Source organism: Ricinus communis, chromosome 2 (assembly GCF_019578655.1).
Source record: "Ricinus communis isolate WT05 ecotype wild-type chromosome 2, ASM1957865v1, whole genome shotgun sequence".
NCBI classification, from domain to species: Eukaryota; Viridiplantae; Streptophyta; class Magnoliopsida; order Malpighiales; family Euphorbiaceae; genus Ricinus; species Ricinus communis.
Genome location: NC_063257.1, coordinates 2,032,563 through 2,050,125, shown reverse-complemented (window position 1 = coordinate 2,050,125; position 17,563 = coordinate 2,032,563). Strand labels below are relative to the sequence as shown.

The window sequence follows — 17,563 nt, the reverse complement described above, 5'->3', positions numbered from 1 at the left end:
ATGTCCTAACCTTGCATGCCACCTCCATGTATCATCTCCTATTCTCGTGTGTAAGCATATTGGTTCTCCGATCTTCGGACTTGTCTTGTAGAGACGATTTGGTGCTCTTTTAACTTTTACCGCCAGTCTCCCTCTTGAATCATGAAGCGTTAAGTAATCTTCTTTCATCCTTACATCACACCCGACTTCCGTAGCTTGTCCTAAACTTAGGATGTTGCTCTTGAGTGCGGGAATGTAATAGATGTCTATAACAAGTTTTTTCTCATCGGTTTTGCTTTGAAACAGGATTGATCCCTTCCCTCCTATTTCCAACGCACGATCCATCTCCGAACTTTACCTTGCCCTTTATGTTCTCGTTGAGCTCCGAAAAGAACGTCTTGTTACCAGTCATGTGGTTACTAGCTCCATTATCAAGATACCAAACTCCTTCTTCCTTCTTGTTGGTATCGTAGTTCGTTGGTATTATTCTCTCTTCATTCAAAAACACAATTTCATGCATATAAAGTGATATCTCAGCCTTCTCTCCACTTTATTTGCTTCGCCCTTTGTGTCCTCTCCGGACATACGGAGGCGAAGTGGCCAGACTTGTCACAACGATAACAAATTATTTTTGATCTATCCTTCTTTTCTTTCCCTCGGCTTTGATCACTGTGATTTGTTTCTCGTTCTTGTGTGTTGGTCCTTCCTCTGCCTCGTCCCTTGTTTTCTCTTCCTCCTCTTCCACGTCCTCTTCCTCGTGACGACGTAGAACTGTGATCTTCGGAGTTTGAGTATAACAGTTTGTTTTGCGTTTCTCCATGGTTCTCCTCATCAACAATACGTTCTTCATAGGCCTTTAGTCTTCCAACAATATCTTCAAATTCGTAGATTTTAAATCTAGAATCCGCTCGAGGGTCGCTATGATATGAATGTACTTGCTTCAGTAGACCATTGAGAAATTTCTTCACAAGTTTGGTTTTCTCAATCGTTTGTCCAAGTGAGGCTGATTTAGATGCAATCTCGGATAACTTTCCCGCAAAGTTATCTATTGTATCCGTGTCGTTCATCTTAACTCTCTCAAACTCTGATATTAGGGTTTGGAGCCTTGCTTCCTTGACACGATCAGCACCTAGATGACGAGATTTAATTGCATTTCATATCTCCTTTGAGGTCTCTCTCTCACCGACTTGTAAGACAAGAGACTCCGGGATTGCTTGAAACAATAATCCAATGGCGATATTGTTTTTATCTGCATCTGTCGTTCCAGGTTCGATTGTGTCCCAAACTTTATATATCTTCATCAACACCTTCATTCTCATGGCCCATACCGTATAATTTGTGGCGTTTAGTATAGGACATTGAATTGACGAAGGCGTGAATTCTTTTGGCCGTGTTGCACGCCGCTCCCATAGTTCTACATTTACAAGAATACGTTCGTATGATCTTCGTATTGGTGTTTAACGAGAGGCTGTTAGGATCGACTTATCCTGCAGCTCTGATACCAAATATAGTTTCTTAAGCACTTAGCATTTGAATAAAAACTACCTTTTTTTATTGATGTTTAGAAAATCTTTTCTAAAAACTAAACACAAAGCTAATGCTTTTTCTTGAGGGATACCACAACTCGGCATCTCCTTATATAGTAAATTCTCATTGAACAAACTCCTATTTCTATACGTAATGGAAAACTACTTTTTTTCTTTTCTTAATAGAAATAGCTATGTTCCTTATTTAGCCTATCGTATCCTTTAACCGACTTGTTACGGATGTCTTGAGCTCGACGTTATTGAAGCTTATCCAACATAACTCATTTTCCATTTTAGTGGATACCTTACGGCATGCACAACAGAAGTATTTTCTAAAAGACAACAAGTCTTAAACTCAACATTCCATTTAACTAACAAGAAGAAGACGACAAAGGTCGGTCCATATCGATTCAAAGTATAAAAGACAAATGGCTGCCGTCCATTTGGAGTTCTCTGTTCCTGTTTTCGAATCCTGTAAGATCGGGGGAAATTGTTGCCTTGTCTAGGTTACTAGTCACCAATGAAGTGATGCTGAGATGGGATCTCCACTCTTGCGGTGGCTGTTGCTGTGTTGGTAGCTTGATCATGAAAAGCCTTTGTTAGGCCCACTATAAATTCCAAACCCAACCCAAAACATCTAATTCAATTACCCCACTATTATATACGGCTAGATCTCCTTAGTTAGTTGACGTCAGGTGTGACTTTAGTATCCAAAAATGACTGACACGTCATGCGAACAAACAAACACGTGTCTCCTCCTCCGTTGTCGTTTGCTTCCCTCAAATCCATCGACACCGTGTATTTTGAAACTAAAACACAAATAATTCATAAAAAAACAATATCAATGGCTGCCAGTTTTTGATTCCCCTCGTGATCTTTCACAAATTTTATGTTTCAGGATTTAGCAGGAATTTCTTATCCCTTATGTGCAATCTTTGATTGCTTCTAGGCACTTTGCCTCCCTTTTTTTTTAAAAAAAAAAAAAAACAGTGCTTGAGCTTTTGCCTATGCAAAGAAACAAAGAATCTAAAATCTTTTCTTCAATTTGAAAAATTACTCGATATTATCTTCTTTAACATTTTCATTCACAAATATATACGAGACTTCATCCTTTAAGCCATTATTACAGATGCTTGTTATCTTATTAGTTAAATTTTATTTTACAATAATACAGACAATTCATATTTAAAATGACAAGAGATTCAAGAAGAGTTAATTTGACATTATTATCGACTATTAGCTAATGATAATCAGTAACAATAATAATTTATTAATATCATATCAGTATTATTTAATTAAATGTGTTGGTTGTCTATAAAAAAATTATTTTAAAAAGTGATATTTTATGAAAATAAAAAAGCTGAGAAAATAAATTTCGTAATGTGAAGATAAAGAAGGGATAATAGTATTTAATATTCTTAAATGCTTCCTTTGTTGAGTGATTGAAAGAGGAGTTTGGATTTTCTTTTCTTTTCTGTTTCTTTTGAAATAATCATAAAATAAAAGAAAAGGCCAAATGGAAAATAAAAGGAAAAATATAAGGTTACAAAAAAAGAAGTATTCAAATCAATTTAATATTCAGAATAAACCAATAAGCATATTGGTGATTTAAATAGTAAAAAATTAAAAAAATCTTGACAGCACCGATGGATTTGCCTTTTCAATAGTTGAAATATGCTTTTGGAAAATTTTCGACTTCCCGCATATAATGCACGCATAGACACATCGCGATTTCTTTTGAATCGCAGTTGGTCGTTAGGGCACAACGAGGTCTTGCGAGAAAATATCTCTCACGTGATCATCAGTCCAGCATTGGGTCCCTCAGAATAAAAGCAAAAACCAGTGATATGTCTTAATGTACAATATCAAGAAGTAAGAAGCACACCTGATGTTGTGTCTGCAATTCCCAACACCTCCATATGCGCAAGTCCTGCCATGAACTTACGAATCAGCGTCGGTGGGTGCTTGCTTGGGTTTTCCAAACAGACACGACATGTTATTTTGTAATACCTCTTATATACGTGATAAGAACTGAAAACGAACAAAAGATATGCATGAATCGAATATGTGGATCATGTCTGATTTTAAGGTAAAACAAAAAACAATTAATATATATATGTAATTGTGGCACTGGAGCCTTCTTCCACATGGGTACGTGTGGCACAAGCAGGCTTTATGCGAGAAAACCTCTCAAAAGTCCACGACCTATCGTTGGTTATATTAATATATATATATATATATATATATACTGTTGCTTTCTCGATCACAATTCACAACTGAATTATGGGTGCGCATCACTAAGGATGGCCACGAATGATCATCATAAATGGATTCATTGGCTTGAATAGGTAAATTTCACAAGGAAAGTATGGGTGTCCAGTGTTCACTGACCACCACCGACGGCAAGGACATTGTACTGGCATACCCTATCCAAACCACGTGCAGATGTCTTTCGCGTGTGGGAAGAATGAAAAAGGCCTGCATACATGTAATAATGACCGTTGCGAGCTTTTTGTGGTGCACACAACCCGAATGCAGTAATTTCTTTATTTTTATATTTTGAAATTCTTACATTCAATTAAAAGAAAGGAAAATGAGTTAGTGTTTGAACTTAAGACCACCGACCACAAGTATGTACAGCTTTTATGGTGGATGCTGAAAGAAATTTAGTGGCGTACGGGAACTATCATTGGATTTCATGATATTTTCATTCTGTTTTAGGAATATATGAGTGTGGGAGCGTGATACCGGATATTCAATACCACCAATTCCAAATTAAATTAGATAAATTCACAATAAGGCCAAAAAAGGAAAATTTTAAGAATCAAAATTTAAAAAGAAGAAACATTCTCCAGAAATCTGTAAAAACTAGCAATTAAAACTGTAAATTTGTGAGAAAGAATTAAGCATCTCTGGTTCTTGCTTACTTTTAACGGATTGACTGCTTACTCCATTCCCTTATATTCCTTGCTTTTGTTGCCTTGTCTCTCAAGGAGTGTTTTTATTCACTTAAAATTCATAACTCGCCTCATAAATTTTATTATTTCTTTTGTATTTGAGCCCTCAAATAAAATACATATATATATAAAAATACATACTTTTGTATTTCCTTTTTAACTGCAAATAAAATAAAACTTAAACTCGAATTGAAATATAGAATTAGTGCTTGACATTACATATAATTGAGTACTTAAGATACTATACATATAATTAAGCAGTATATTACAAGTCCTTAATTCGAAGCAGTAATTTCTGCAAGTGAAGGCGGTACCCTAAGCGGCGCCGTGATCTCCGCCAAAATTTGGGAAAAGTTAATGCTGGCTTTCGGCTCTGCCCTCGGGTCCATGTGGGCCAAGGAAATCCAAACCATTCAACCATCTACTCCATCTTACCTAAAAACGTCTGACCCATATTTATTACATTGAAAGAAATCAATGAAAAAGAAAACTGCTATGTGCTTTTACTTATTGATAAATGGACTTATGTGTTACTTTTGACAAATAATTATTTTGCAATTTCCTCTGTTTTTCAATTCTTTTTTTGCCTCATTTTCATAGCTCAATTAACTTATAGTATTAATAATTTATATTTTAAAAGCAATATAACATCATTTATCAATAATAATATTATTAGTTGGATGCCTCAATATTATTAATATAAATATTCTTTATATCTTACGTAAATATTATTTTATAGAATAATTGTTTTTGTAATAAGGAAATTTAACATGTATAAAAGAGTGACTTAGAACTAGAGATGCTCTTAATTTATTATCAAATACATTATTATGTTAATATGTGATGTGAAGCCGAATCTGATTTCCTTCCTTTGATGGCCCAGATATAGAGAGAAAGAGTGGGTACAAAAGATAATAGTCTACCAAACAGCGTATCTGACGACCACCATATATTTACTTACTTTGTGAACTTTATTATTAACGATATCCTGCCAAAGTCTAATAATTAACCTAATCTCACCATCACCGTTAGTTTTTTCTTGAATTATAATCATGATTTAGACATTTTCTACACTCGCGTTGGGTAATATAAAGTAACATATTCATTCCATCTTTGTATAGTAACTGACATTTTGTTTTGTTTTTAGCCACTTGCCTTATTTGAGAGTAAGCTCGTGCGAAGAAAGTACTTTCCCATGTATCGCCACCATCGCCATTAGTTTTTCTTCAAGGAAAAAAGTACTTTCTTACCTGCATAAGCATTCACAAAATCTTCATCGATCTTGTTCTTTGCAAGCATCTAGAGAAACAGAAAGGAGAAAGAAGAGAAAATGAAGTACTGGGGTCTTGTTTTCCTTGCGATTCTTGTATTTCAGAAACAGGGGATGTTTCTGCAAGTAAAAGCAGCAGATGATGGGTTCGTAAGCACTAAAGGAGTGCAATTTATGTTGAATGGAAGTCCATTTTATGCAAATGGATTCAATGCATACTGGCTTATGTATTTTGCAACTGACAATTCTATGAGAAACAAAGTCTCATCTGTTTTTCAAGAAGCTAGAAACCATGGCCTTACCCTTGCAAGAACTTGGGCTTTCAATGATGGCCAAGATAGAGCTTTACAATATTCTCCTGGTTCCTATAATGAGCAGGCCTTTCAGGTTAGTCTTATACCCTTGTCAATTTCTCTCTCTCTCTCTCTCTCTATATATATATACTTTGCAAAAGATCTGATGATCATTTGATCTGGTTTCTAATTTTCTTCTTCTTCTTCTTCTTCTTCCCTTATTTATTTTATTTTAAATTTCCATTTTCTTTGGGGTTTAAAGGGGTTGGATTTTGTAATATCTGAAGCAAAGAGAAATGGGATTAAGCTGGTGTTGAGTTTGGTGAACAACTACGAGAGCTTTGGAGGGAAAAAGCAGTATGTGAACTGGGCAAGGAGTCAAGGCCAGTCTATTTCATCTGATGATGATTTCTTTACAAATTCTGTAGTTAAAGGATACTACAAGAATCATATTAAGGTCAGTTTCTCTCTCTCTCTTTTTTATCATCATTATTATTTCTGATGATAGCCCTGAAAGGTTAAATAACTGGCTGTTGAACCTTCACTCCTATTAGTTGATACAAGTTGATTTAAATTTTAATTCTTTCACCTTAGGTAATGAAAATTCAAAATAAACATTGTTAACTTCAGTGGATAAATTTAGTAATTACTCTGAAATTTTTAACCTTTGTGTGATAAGACTGTTCTCACAAGGAGGAACAGCATCACTGGAGTTGCTTACAAAGATGAACCAACAATCATGGCTTGGGAGCTTATGAATGAGCCGAGATGCACCTCTGATCCTTCAGGAAAGACCATTCAGGTTGGAGGCATCTCTTTTCTTACGAGTGAAAACAAGTGCATATATATATATATATATATATATAAAGCATGGTCTATAAGTTTAGAATTTGGTTTAATTGTGCTTCTTATGGCAGACCTGGATTACAGAGATGGCTTCTTACGTGAAATCCATTGATAGCAACCACTTACTAGAGGCAGGCTTGGAAGGGTTTTATGGGCAGTCATCATCAGAGAAACAGCACTACAATCCAAACTTTCAAATAGGGACAGATTTCGTTGCGAATAATCAGATCCCTGACATTGACTTTGCCACTGTTCACTCTTACCCTGACCAATGGTAAATTTTGGAAATATCAATTCTGCCATATATTTTTCTAGGTAATAAGCTCAATGATATAGCTGATAATATGGGACAATATTCTTTTTGAACAGGCTACCTAGTGCAGATGACGAGAGCCAGCAATCTTTCTTGAACGATTGGCTCAACAATCACATTCAGGATGCACAGAACATTCTTCACAAGCCAGTTCTCTTTGCAGAGTTTGGAAAATCATCAAGAACCGCTGCTTATAACCAAAGGGATCAGCTGTTTAACACAGTCTACTGGGCTATATATTCGTCGGCAAGAGGTGGAGGTGCAGCTGCAGGTGGCATGTTCTGGCAACTTTTCACTGGAGGAATGGATTCGTTCCGTGATGGATATGAGGTAGTCTTCAATGAGAACCCCTCGACAGCCGGTATTATAGCTGATCAATCTCAAAAGCTCAATAAGATTCGAAAGATGTATGCAAGACTTAGGAACATTGAGAAGTGGAATAGAGCACGGCAGATTAGAACAGCTCAGTGGTGGGCTGGGAACAATAGCAATAAAATAAAAAACTGAGGAAACAAGTTAAAGAAAAGCTCCAATCATATCAGACTAGTAACGTATAAAACACTCCATAAAACTAATATAACAAGTTGTATCAAGAAGTTCCAAATTTGAGAAGGGTGCTCCTCCCCTCTTCCTACTCTACTCAACTAAAAATGATAGGTAATGGCAGCTCCGATCGCATGGAAGAGTGTAGGATCGACAGAATTGTTAATTCATTACTTGCATTATTTGTAATATGTGCCTTCCCAGTGTCATGTATGAATATTGAAACCATCTATCTATATAAAGAAAGCTTAGCGCTTTGATTATTCTAAGAGGTTAGACCACCGCCTTTTACAGGATGATGTTCTGTCACTCGTAGAAGGAACATATAATTTACATATATAATCATTATTGATTCGGGCTCGACGCAACCGAGTTAAGATGTTAGATTAAGTGCTTCGTCAGCTCCATTGCTGGCTGAATTCGAATAGGAAGCCCTTTCAATGATTCTTAGATAATGGTTCCGTCGTTAATTGTTGCATTCTCCATTATAACCGTGATCCCAGATCTAATATAAAATCCTTCTTCTGGCCTCTCTGCTTCTTGAACACCCTGAAAGAAAGGAAGCATTGTATAAGCCAAGATTACCAAATTAAATACAATAAGGAATTGAAGAATAATCGGTTCCTTCACAAATGTAACTGTAAATTTTCTATCAGAGAGATGCATAGAATCAAAATGACACTTGAATTGCACAAAAAAGGCAAGCTTACATCAGCATTTGTGATGACTACACCTCTTCCAATCTTGGCATTCTTGTCAATGATGCAATTCCTTTAAGAAAATGACAAACGTTCAGCCAACAAATTCATGTATTCACTGTGAAAATATCAATTGTGTATTTAAGTTGTTAAACAGCGTCATCTTAAGATCACTATCTCATAGCTATCAAATTGACACATCCCATTCTACATCCTGGAAATTTCTGTGCGGAGACAGATATCCCCTTTAATTCTCACCTGATTTTGGTATTCTGCCCAACACCAATGGGAACCTTTCCTTCTGCTTGTAGAGAGGCAATTTCAGATTCAGTTTGATAGTAATCTGCACCCATCATCATAGTATCCTGCAAAGATTAGCAAGTTTCCATTAACAGTGTCCATTTCCATAATTGAGGAAATCCAAACTGGAAGTGTATAATAATAAAATTTCATCTCAAGCATAAAGAAAATCCTATTTTAATAAAATGGTGCTGGATTCCATTTCTAATAATCATTCACGTGACTCCTGCTGCCAATTCCTCATCTCGAATGAAATCTTGAATCACATAAAATGTAAGTCAGACCAATCTCTCGGCATCATTACAAGACTGTCCTATATGTATATTAAAGAGTATTAACCAACAGGGTCTCAGAAATTGGTACAAGGAGCGGAAGTCATTCTTGTTTTATGACAACCTGTGTTTGGCCAATCCAATTAAATTAGAAAAGAGTTAATTATAATGCTATTTCATCCAGAAGGCTGCTTCAGTAATGAAAATTTCTCACCAAAAGGAGGTCCTACTAACTCATTAGCTAAAAGAGACGGCGGCGGACGAATATTGCAGAGAAAAAGAAAGTAAGCTCACCATAAGCTCAACAGCACTCTCTAATCTTGAACGTACACCAACTATAGAATGCTTAATGCTACATTCTTGCAAGAAGCAGCCATGTGAAATTATGGCATCTACAATCTGAAATAAACAAATGCGTGGTAAGATGCAACAACCTCAAATACTACCAAAATATTTCAGTTCAGAATCATACCCTGCATTGATCAACTTTTGTAGGTGGCAAGAATCTAGGAGAAGTGAAGAATGGTGTCTTTGGATCATAAAATTCAAATTTTGGTGGCTGCATGAGATGGAAAATATCTGATGAGTTTCCAAAAGCATAGCCTCTTTTTAGGAATGAAAAGTAAATATTAAAAAGGAATTTCTGCCCATTGCTAGGTAGGTTTACCATTGATATTTAACAAGAACAAAATAATATATTTCTCATTGGAATAAATCAATTACCATTTACCACCCTTTCCTAAGTATATGACAACGGTACCAACCTGTTCTGTCAGGGCCAAATTAGCATCAAAAAATGACTTTATAGTCCCGATATCTTCCCAATAATCATTGAACAAATATGCCTGACAAAGTAAAAGAAACAAGAAATCCAATAATTAATTACAGATTAAACTTAAAACACAAAATTACCAGAAATGAAAAATTAAAAGAAAAGTAGTTCATCTCACAAATTCGGTTTTTGGTTATCAATCTCACCTGGACATTGTGGTCCTTCACAGCATATGGAATAACTTCAGACCCAAAGTCAATGCATGATGGATAACTCCATCTAAGAAGCTTACATAAGACCTCAGTTCTAAACACGTAAACGCCCATTGATGCAATGTAAGGATATTGTAAAGCATCTTGCTTCGATAATCCAAGAAGCTTGGTATCAATTTGCTGCAGAGAAAATGTGCAATTACTAAATCAAAATAATAATATACAAGCCATCTAGTAAGACTAAACATAGGGAAACTGAGTACAATAGAATACCATTGCTTTCAGGTCAAGACCCTTAGGTTTCTCAGCGAATTGGATGATGCGTCCAGTGTTGTCTATCTTCATTAGTCCATAGTCCGATGCGCGGCTGCAAAATAAATAATTTGGGATGTATTTCAGGTTTCATTAAAAGAATGAGTATCTATTTATTAATGCTGAAATAGTTACCATCCTGAACAAGAATTGTTTACAGATCATTTAACTAGTCAATTACAATCAGAAAAGAACAGGCAATCAAGAAACCTGGTAAATTATTTTCCTATGATATGCATGTCAAGCCTAGTGGAGGATTTATACTAATTATCAAGACCATGGACCATGATATTAGATTACATCAGACTACCTGTCATCCATGGGTACACAGGAAACAGTAATATCTGCACCCGAGTCAATATGCTTCTGCAAGTACAATAGACATTGATAAGCAGAAATCAGATTTTCAGAAATCAAGCATGCAAGGAGAGAATTCTTGGATCTTAACATTCCAGCAAGGTGCAGAATCACTGACCTGCACAAACTCCATATAATCCATCCGGTAAAGATGATCACCAGACAATATCAATACATTCTCCACATTCTTGTTCTTTGCATCCTGAATGGATCATATGAAAACCAATTTATACTGAAAATGCGGAGCTTGAAACACATAAAAGAAAAGTATAGAATTTTAAGTCCTCACTTCAAAGACCCATATGAATTGCCTGACAGCGTCTGCTGTTCCTTGAAACCACTTATTTCCTGCCTCTCCTGGTGTTTTAGTGGCAGCCAGAACCTGGTCCATGGGAGATTATGCCTCAAAAAGTTTGTAAAGCAACGATTTGTATGCCAATATAGAATTCGGAACCACCCAAAAAATGCAGGGAACGGAATAACTTTATAATGTATTTCAGCTAGTACTAGTACTAATCAGTTCGGCAACTTAAATATGACTTCGTTCGTGAAAATTGTATATTACCTCCACGAAACCATCTCCAAAATTAACACCATTTCCAAAGTTATACGTACGAGCAAGGTGACGATTGAGTGAGAAGGAGTTAAACTGTGTCATAATAAAAATCTTCCTTATACCACTATTAATGCAGTTACTCATTGGAATGTCAATCAGCCTGTAACATCCTCCAATTGGAACCTACCAAGAAAATATAAAATTAATGCACATTCGTCGTCTTTTTTTCTTTCTTTTGCAATATAAACAAATACAGTCATCAGCCTTCAATCCAAAAGAAACGACGATTTCCTGCCATGTTGCATCAGTGAATTCCTTTTATATATACACAAACAAATTAATTAATTTCTGTACGATATCTAAAGTCTACGTTTAACTCAAAAAGCTAAATCTTAGAAAAACGTGTGCTTGCAATATCTTACCGCTGGCTTGGCTCGTTTACTTGTAAGAGGAAAGAGGCGTGTCCCAGCACCTCCACCCAATATGATCGAAGCTACTTTTTTTGGGTCTGCCCTTGGTGTTTCAAAAACTGGTGTATCAAATGTCTAAAGCCAAAAAAACGAAATTTTTGAACACTTGAGCATCAACAACCGAATGTAATGAAAGAAGGAAGAAACAGAAGTCACTTTTAACTTTCTGGGTATACAAAAGGAACGCTAAAGGTCAAAACTTGATATGTTCTCAAACTTTTTAAATGCCAATAATAATGTAAGTGTGTTTTTACTTACTAGGGTCTCTTGGTTAAAATCTGACGTGAGAACAGAGTAGGTGACTACAGGCTTGACCGTCTTAATACGCTTACCATTTTCTGTTCTCAAATTTTTCATCTGCGCACTAAATTTCTTGGCTTTTAGGCTTCGGTTAATACTCTCTCCGCAAAAAGGAGTACCTCTATTGACATCTAGAGCATTGGCAGCAACCCTCAGGGCCGCGCAGCAAGAATCCATTGCTGAACTAACCAAGAAATTAATGACCCAGATTATGCTTCACAGAAAATATGCAATGAGTAAATTAAGATCCAAGGATATTGGAATCTTAAAATGGAAAGACATATGACATTGTGTGTAGAATCAAAGTGAAAAGGCAGGATTATTTTTGTACTCCACACCTAATGGTACCAGAGTTACACAGGTACGAATTAGAACAAGGAAAATAGAAGAGAAAACCGAGATCAAAAGAGAGAGGCGGAGGTACCAAGATGTGAAAAAGAGTAAGAGTTCAAGGCAAGGGAGGGAGGGAGGGAGGAATTTGAATAGAGAAGTGATTGTTGTGAGCGTGTATCTTTGAAGCAATGTCACGAGGAATGGCAGAGAGCTAAAAATAGTTTATAGAAAATTCCACAAAACAGCAAAACTGTGAGTCAGTGATCTGTAGGCCACTTCCAGCTCCACAGTATGCGGTTGCCACACACTTCCAGGGAATTTTTTGAAGGAGTCTTTCTCAGCTCAAACTCCTTTTTATTTCAAAGCTCCGTGTTTATCTTTTATGTGTTTCTTTTTGCGTTAAACACTATTTAATTCTTTTTATTATATCAAAATTTTATTAAATTTTAATGAACCAGTTCCGGTCAGATTTATTAATTAAATAATTAAATGAATAGATTTAAAATTATAATTTTTTTTAAATTATAATTATTAAATTCATTTAAAATTAATTGTATTATTGTATATTATTAAAATAAAATTTTATTTTCAAAACAAATTAATTTTAATATCTACTTATAATAATTAACTAAAAGAATTTTACTAACCTTTATAATATTTGATTTAAATAACTTTAAACATAATAAAATTATTTAAATTTACAATAATAATATTAATTTATATAATCTAATTTCAATTATTAATACAAAATTAATATTTCTAATTAAAAATATCATTCCATTACTATTTTATTTATATATTATAATTAAATTATTAAAAATAAAAATAAAAATAATTAATTATATCTTAATCTAGTAAAATAATTTAGACATTAATTAGTTTCACTGAGAAATATTAAAGTTGAACATTTCATAATAATTTTATGTGTTAAAAATAGAATTTTTATAGTCATTCAAAAACAATTGATATAAATAAAATTTTTAGTATAATTTAATTTTAGCGTTTAATAAAAATAATAATAATTTAACTATTTATTTTATTTAAAAATATAAGTAATTAATAAAATTAAATAAAAATACTTTTAAATTCTAAAAGAATTAAATTATACTAAAAATATTAAATTTTATTATTTTAATTAAAAATTAAAGCTAACTTATACTAAAAATGTAAATTTATTTTAACTTAATATTTATAATTTATCTGTTTAATTCTTCAATTAATATGAAAAGATATACTAATTTATTTAAAAAATATTTATATGAATTGATATTACATGAATAATAGCCTTTTAATCATAATCAAATAAATATTTCAATGATTCTCGTGTTCATGCTAATAAAATAACTGCATAAATATAAATTATTTCACGATACTAATAATTTTCAAATAAAATTTAAATTTACTAAAATTAGAAATATATCTCTCCTGCTAAAGAAATATATGTATGTTCACATCATTAAATTTTAATTTTATATTATATTAATTTTAGATATTTTAGCATTTATGTGCTTTTCTTTGAACATATTCATTTTATATATATTATGAGAAATATTGAGGAGAATTGAGTATTCTTTTTTATTTAATTGTTTTATTATTATTTTTATTTTTATGAAAATCAATTACGGAGACTTCGTGTAGCCAAAGATATTTGTTTTGTATTTGAGAAAAGAGGTAACAGGGAGCAAGTGAAGTGACAATTTTCGGAGATTTGAGTTTAGTAAGTGACGGGTGGCTGAGAACGAATGAACCGTCGTGCGACGACTCCCACGTGGTGTCGCTGTCTCCGTCCCCTCGTTGTCCCTGTCACTGGCTGTGCGTCAGACCTACCCATTCCCTTCCACCAACATCTTCTGATTTTTATGTTGTGCTGGCGTTTTATAAATTATTGGTTAGGGTAATTCCACTGCTAAACTACAAATTTTCATGGCCCGGACCAGATGTTAGAAGAAAATGCTTCTATGCGTCTGGTCTTTTGCTGCGCCTGGCAAGCATTTCATGCCCTTCATCAGATATGTACTCTACGCTACATACAATACAAGCTTCTCTTTCTTGTCTAGCATGTCAATTCTCATGTTTACCCCATTTTGAAAAGCAAGCCAACGGAAAGACATCTTGGGTCTATAATTGAATTATAAGATCGAAATTTATAAAAGGCCCAGATAATAGCCCATAGACGAGCCTCTCATCCAAAGCCAATAAAGCCCATAAAGAGAGGCTCATTATTCTTGGATCCAAATAAACTGAAAGCAAAAAGCCCAACAACCACAAGTAACCTCATCCCCAATCACATACGTTGCCACCGTCAGTATCACCACTCCTCTTCCTTCACAATTCACTCCAAGCGAAAACATGGCGCACACTCTAACCAACACATTCCTGCAAATTAAACCATTGTCTCCTCCGCTTGTACCCATCAAGAAGGTCAATTCAAAACATTCCAATTTTCTCAATTTCATTTCTCCTCTCAGTTCAGTTATTTAATATTTCCCTATTTGAATAGCAGGTAAAGGCGAGTGCAGTGAGGAATTTTAACCTGCAGGTGACGTGCAGGAAAAAAGACATTCACCCGGAATTTCATGAGGACGCTAAAGTGTATTGCAATGGAGAATTGGTGATGACCACAGGTGGGACTCAGAAGGAGTACGTAGTTGATGTTTGGTCCGGTAACCATCCGTTTTACCTCGGTAACCGCTCGGCTGTCCTTGTCGACGCCGACCAGGTCGAGAAGTTTCGCAAAAAATTCGGTGAATTGTCTCAGATTATGGAAATTCCTGTTCTTAAAGGCGAAATTATTTTGCCTTCTAGGAAAAAGTCTGCCAAAGGGAAAAAGAAGTAAACAAGAAAGAGGGTTTGTGTTTTATTTTGGTAATCGTGTAATTGCCTGTTAGTTCTTTGATGGAATGCATATTATTTGGGTATGTTAATTTGGCTAGCATATTCTCTTTAAGTTATTTGCTATGTTTTCTTGTGAGATCGACGTATTGTGCTGCTGCAATTTGTATATTTTTGGTGCTTAATGTGTGGGTTTAGTCACTGTTATTGGAGCATGATAAAAGAATAGAAAGTCGGACTGAGATTATATCTACTTTTTTATAATTTGAGGAATTGGATTCAGAATTTGAACTTTTAGGCAGTTAAAAAGCAAGCGACTTTTCAGCCTTCAGGTACAGAATTTGCAAAAATATGCCTTTGCTAATACTAATAATACCTTGTCATTACTTTAAGTATTTGTTGATAGAGGATGTGACATGGATTTGGTATCAAATGCTAAACTATTGGTTTCTATTATCATCAATTTCATGTTTTATATTTGATTTATTTGGTTGAGAATGTATTGCTCTATTTGCCAAAATGTTATGGTATGAGGACGTGAAATCTCGTTGTTATCCTTAGCTAATTTGAGGATGTTAATGCTGTTGGATGAAGTTAAGATGGCGGTATTCTCCTTTCAGAAAAAGACTATAAGTTAGTCCAGTTCTTGGCTTCTCTCAAGGAAAAAGGATATTGTAATTGGATTTTCAGAAGGGTTTTCTTCATGAATGCCTTTTTTCTTCCCCTTTATCAGCCACCAAAACAATAGAACAAGGTTTACCTGTGTTGCTCAAGGCATATCCAATTATCTACAAGTGGGTCTGTCTCTGCGCAGACCTGGACAGGCATAGACATCTGGATGCACACACCTTCTTACATACATAGGCAGAGTAAGGGATACTTTCAGCAAAAGTTTATTTGCATTAATGAGAGGAAAGAGAAACCTTGTTGACATAGTTCATTGCTGGTTATTTAGTAGATACTCTGGCACACTGGTAGTAGTAATATCATCTCTACAGAGTTGGTTTGTGAAATTTTACACTCAAGAGCATAGCAATAGTGCTTAGAGCTTGATTAACATTTGAAGTAACAGAAACATGCAACTCCTGGGAACTGTGCATGGCAAGCTCCATGCAAGGCGCCCTCCCAATTCTTGCATTGACGGTCACAGTTCTTCGTGCTTCCACAAAATCCTGACCATGTCTTGCTGCGCCTCTGGCAAACTTTTGCTTGTGTTACTTGCATCTCTGCATTCCGCCAAACATAATCTCAGAGTAAAATTATGAATTTGCAAACACATGCACATACACTTACAAACTCGCAAACGAAAACATAGAGCACCTAGTGGCAGCATGTAAAGATGATATAAGAAGATTTGTTAGGGATTTGTACCTGTAGAAACAAGGAGGAAGAGGAAGATAAAGAGGCAGAGTAGGGTGGGAAAATGTAGCTTAGCCATCGTTTTCCTAGTCGATATCCAAAAAAGGGAGTATGCAAGGTCGTATTTATAGCCTGTATCCTTCAATTCAAGATTAGAATTTTTATTTCATCATCATCACATGGATCGACATACCGTGTCTATATGCATGTAAGGGTAGACAACAGAACACAAGAAGTTTGAAAATCTGGATTGGATTATAGATGATAAACGACAATAACGTTCAGCAAACTCGGCTGCACCTTATGAAATTCAGACTGCAAAATGTCTACTGAGATTTGACTCTTCTTTGATGAAGATGAGAGCAGACTGGATTAATATCCAAGTATTGAGGTCAGAAGAGTTGGACTTGAGCTGCATTGTGGGCGGCAAGTGGACAAGGCTCATTGAGTCTCATGGGCTTATGGGAATTAAATTGTTTCAAACTGGGAGCCTTTGTGCGACAATTATGAACTTTTGTTTGTAAGGTTGCCACACTGGATCACTATCCAATTGTAGCTTTTCAATTAATACTGCCTTCCAACTACTGGATACAAAACTTTGTAGTAATTTATTATTGGTGTATGCCACTACTTTAAATTCTTCCTTTTTCTTTTTGCTGTTTGGCTTTAGCATTGCATGATTCTCCTTCTGGAAAAATGTTCCCTCTTCTGTTCCTTTTTCCCTCTTTTAATTAATACTTGCACGGATTTCTTTTCATTCCTTCTTATCCAACTAGCTTTAAGGTCCTCTCTCGCAGATATATTTAAGGGCGATGACAGAAAAGCATCCACCAAAAAGGAGCATAATTAAAGAATTTTATAATTTTATTTTTCTTCAAATACTTGTATTGAGTCAATTGCAGTTGGTTGGTCCAACTGTCATTTATCGTAATATTTCTGATGACTGTTGTCAATCTAAGTAGAATGAGTGATAAATAAGAGGATAACTAAAATTAAAAAAGTGCCGTTCTATTTGACTATTTGGGCAATTGATATATTATATTTGGCTGTGACGATTGCAATT

At 34.9% G+C, this 17,563-nt stretch overlaps 4 protein-coding genes and 1 long non-coding RNA gene across 5 annotated transcripts; 2 read left to right on the top strand and 3 right to left on the bottom strand.

Annotated features, from left to right (window-relative positions):
- Positions 1-1,508: 1,508 nt before the first annotated feature.
- On the bottom strand, positions 1,509-3,556 carry LOC125369210. Its single transcript, XR_007214849.1, has 2 exons — positions 3,391-3,556; positions 1,509-2,314 (listed from the first exon to the last, which is right to left on the bottom strand). It is a non-coding gene; the product is annotated as an uncharacterized LOC125369210 (long non-coding RNA).
- A 1,927-nt stretch (positions 3,557-5,483) lies between these two features.
- Positions 5,484-7,996, top strand: LOC8288960 (mannan endo-1,4-beta-mannosidase 7). The gene is made up of 5 exons (XM_002510372.4): positions 5,484-6,119; positions 6,288-6,482; positions 6,705-6,827; positions 6,943-7,145; positions 7,241-7,996. Exons 1-5 carry the CDS (start codon positions 5,793-5,795, stop codon positions 7,689-7,691), a joined length of 1,299 nt encoding a protein of 432 aa, XP_002510418.1. The 5' UTR covers positions 5,484-5,792; the 3' UTR covers positions 7,692-7,996.
- Positions 7,878-12,647, bottom strand: LOC8288961 (glucose-1-phosphate adenylyltransferase large subunit 1). The gene is made up of 14 exons (XM_002510373.4): positions 11,935-12,647; positions 11,629-11,751; positions 11,216-11,389; positions 10,940-11,032; positions 10,769-10,852; positions 10,604-10,659; positions 10,255-10,348; positions 9,976-10,161; positions 9,762-9,842; positions 9,470-9,556; positions 9,292-9,396; positions 8,684-8,790; positions 8,438-8,498; positions 7,878-8,276 (listed from the first exon to the last, which is right to left on the bottom strand). The coding sequence occupies exons 1-14, from the start codon at positions 12,151-12,153 to the stop codon at positions 8,175-8,177; spliced, it is 1,572 nt and encodes a 523-aa protein (XP_002510419.1). The 5' UTR covers positions 12,154-12,647; the 3' UTR covers positions 7,878-8,174.
- Positions 12,648-14,246: 1,599 nt separating this feature from the next.
- On the top strand, positions 14,247-15,280 carry LOC8288962 (50S ribosomal protein L31, chloroplastic). The gene is made up of 3 exons (XM_048370874.1): positions 14,247-14,276; positions 14,557-14,730; positions 14,813-15,280. Exons 1-3 carry the CDS (start codon positions 14,247-14,249, stop codon positions 15,143-15,145), a joined length of 537 nt encoding a protein of 178 aa, XP_048226831.1. The 3' UTR covers positions 15,146-15,280.
- A 741-nt stretch (positions 15,281-16,021) lies between these two features.
- LOC8288963 (defensin-like protein 19) lies at positions 16,022-16,747 on the bottom strand. Its single transcript, XM_002510375.4, has 2 exons — positions 16,513-16,747; positions 16,022-16,367 (listed from the first exon to the last, which is right to left on the bottom strand). Exons 1-2 carry the CDS (start codon positions 16,577-16,579, stop codon positions 16,195-16,197), a joined length of 240 nt encoding a protein of 79 aa, XP_002510421.1. The 5' UTR covers positions 16,580-16,747; the 3' UTR covers positions 16,022-16,194.
- Between the last annotated feature and the right edge of the window lie 816 nt (positions 16,748-17,563).

What these genes read in the sequence shown, in the direction of transcription:
- LOC8288960 (XM_002510372.4), top strand. Translation starts at nt 5,793, where the DNA reads ATGAAGTACTGGGGTCTTGTTTTCCTTGCGATTCTTGTATTTCAGAAA. An exon ending in ACTACAAGAATCATATTAAG is followed by an intron (nt 6,483 to 6,704) that starts GTCAGTTTCTCT and finishes TTGTGTGATAAG; the next exon opens with ACTGTTCTCACAAGGAGGAA. An exon ending in CTTCAGGAAAGACCATTCAG is followed by an intron (nt 6,828 to 6,942) that starts GTTGGAGGCATC and finishes TTCTTATGGCAG; the next exon opens with ACCTGGATTACAGAGATGGC.
- LOC8288961 (XM_002510373.4), bottom strand. Translation starts at nt 12,153, where the DNA reads ATGGATTCTTGCTGCGCGGCCCTGAGGGTTGCTGCCAATGCTCTAGAT. An exon ending in TGAAGGACCACAATGTCCAG is followed by an intron (nt 9,843 to 9,975) that starts GTGAGATTGATA and finishes TTACTTTGTCAG; the next exon opens with GCATATTTGTTCAATGATTA. An exon ending in AGAGTGCTGTTGAGCTTATG is followed by an intron (nt 8,791 to 9,291) that starts GTGAGCTTACTT and finishes TAATCTTTGCAG; the next exon opens with GATACTATGATGATGGGTGC.
- LOC8288962 (XM_048370874.1), top strand. Translation starts at nt 14,247, where the DNA reads ATGTTAGAAGAAAATGCTTCTATGCGTCTG. An exon ending in AAAATGCTTCTATGCGTCTG is followed by an intron (nt 14,277 to 14,556) that starts GTCTTTTGCTGC and finishes ATAAACTGAAAG; the next exon opens with CAAAAAGCCCAACAACCACA. An exon ending in CGCTTGTACCCATCAAGAAG is followed by an intron (nt 14,731 to 14,812) that starts GTCAATTCAAAA and finishes TTTGAATAGCAG; the next exon opens with GTAAAGGCGAGTGCAGTGAG.
- LOC8288963 (XM_002510375.4), bottom strand. Translation starts at nt 16,579, where the DNA reads ATGGCTAAGCTACATTTTCCCACCCTACTCTGCCTCTTTATCTTCCTC. An exon ending in CTTCCTCCTTGTTTCTACAG is followed by an intron (nt 16,368 to 16,512) that starts GTACAAATCCCT and finishes GGCGGAATGCAG; the next exon opens with AGATGCAAGTAACACAAGCA.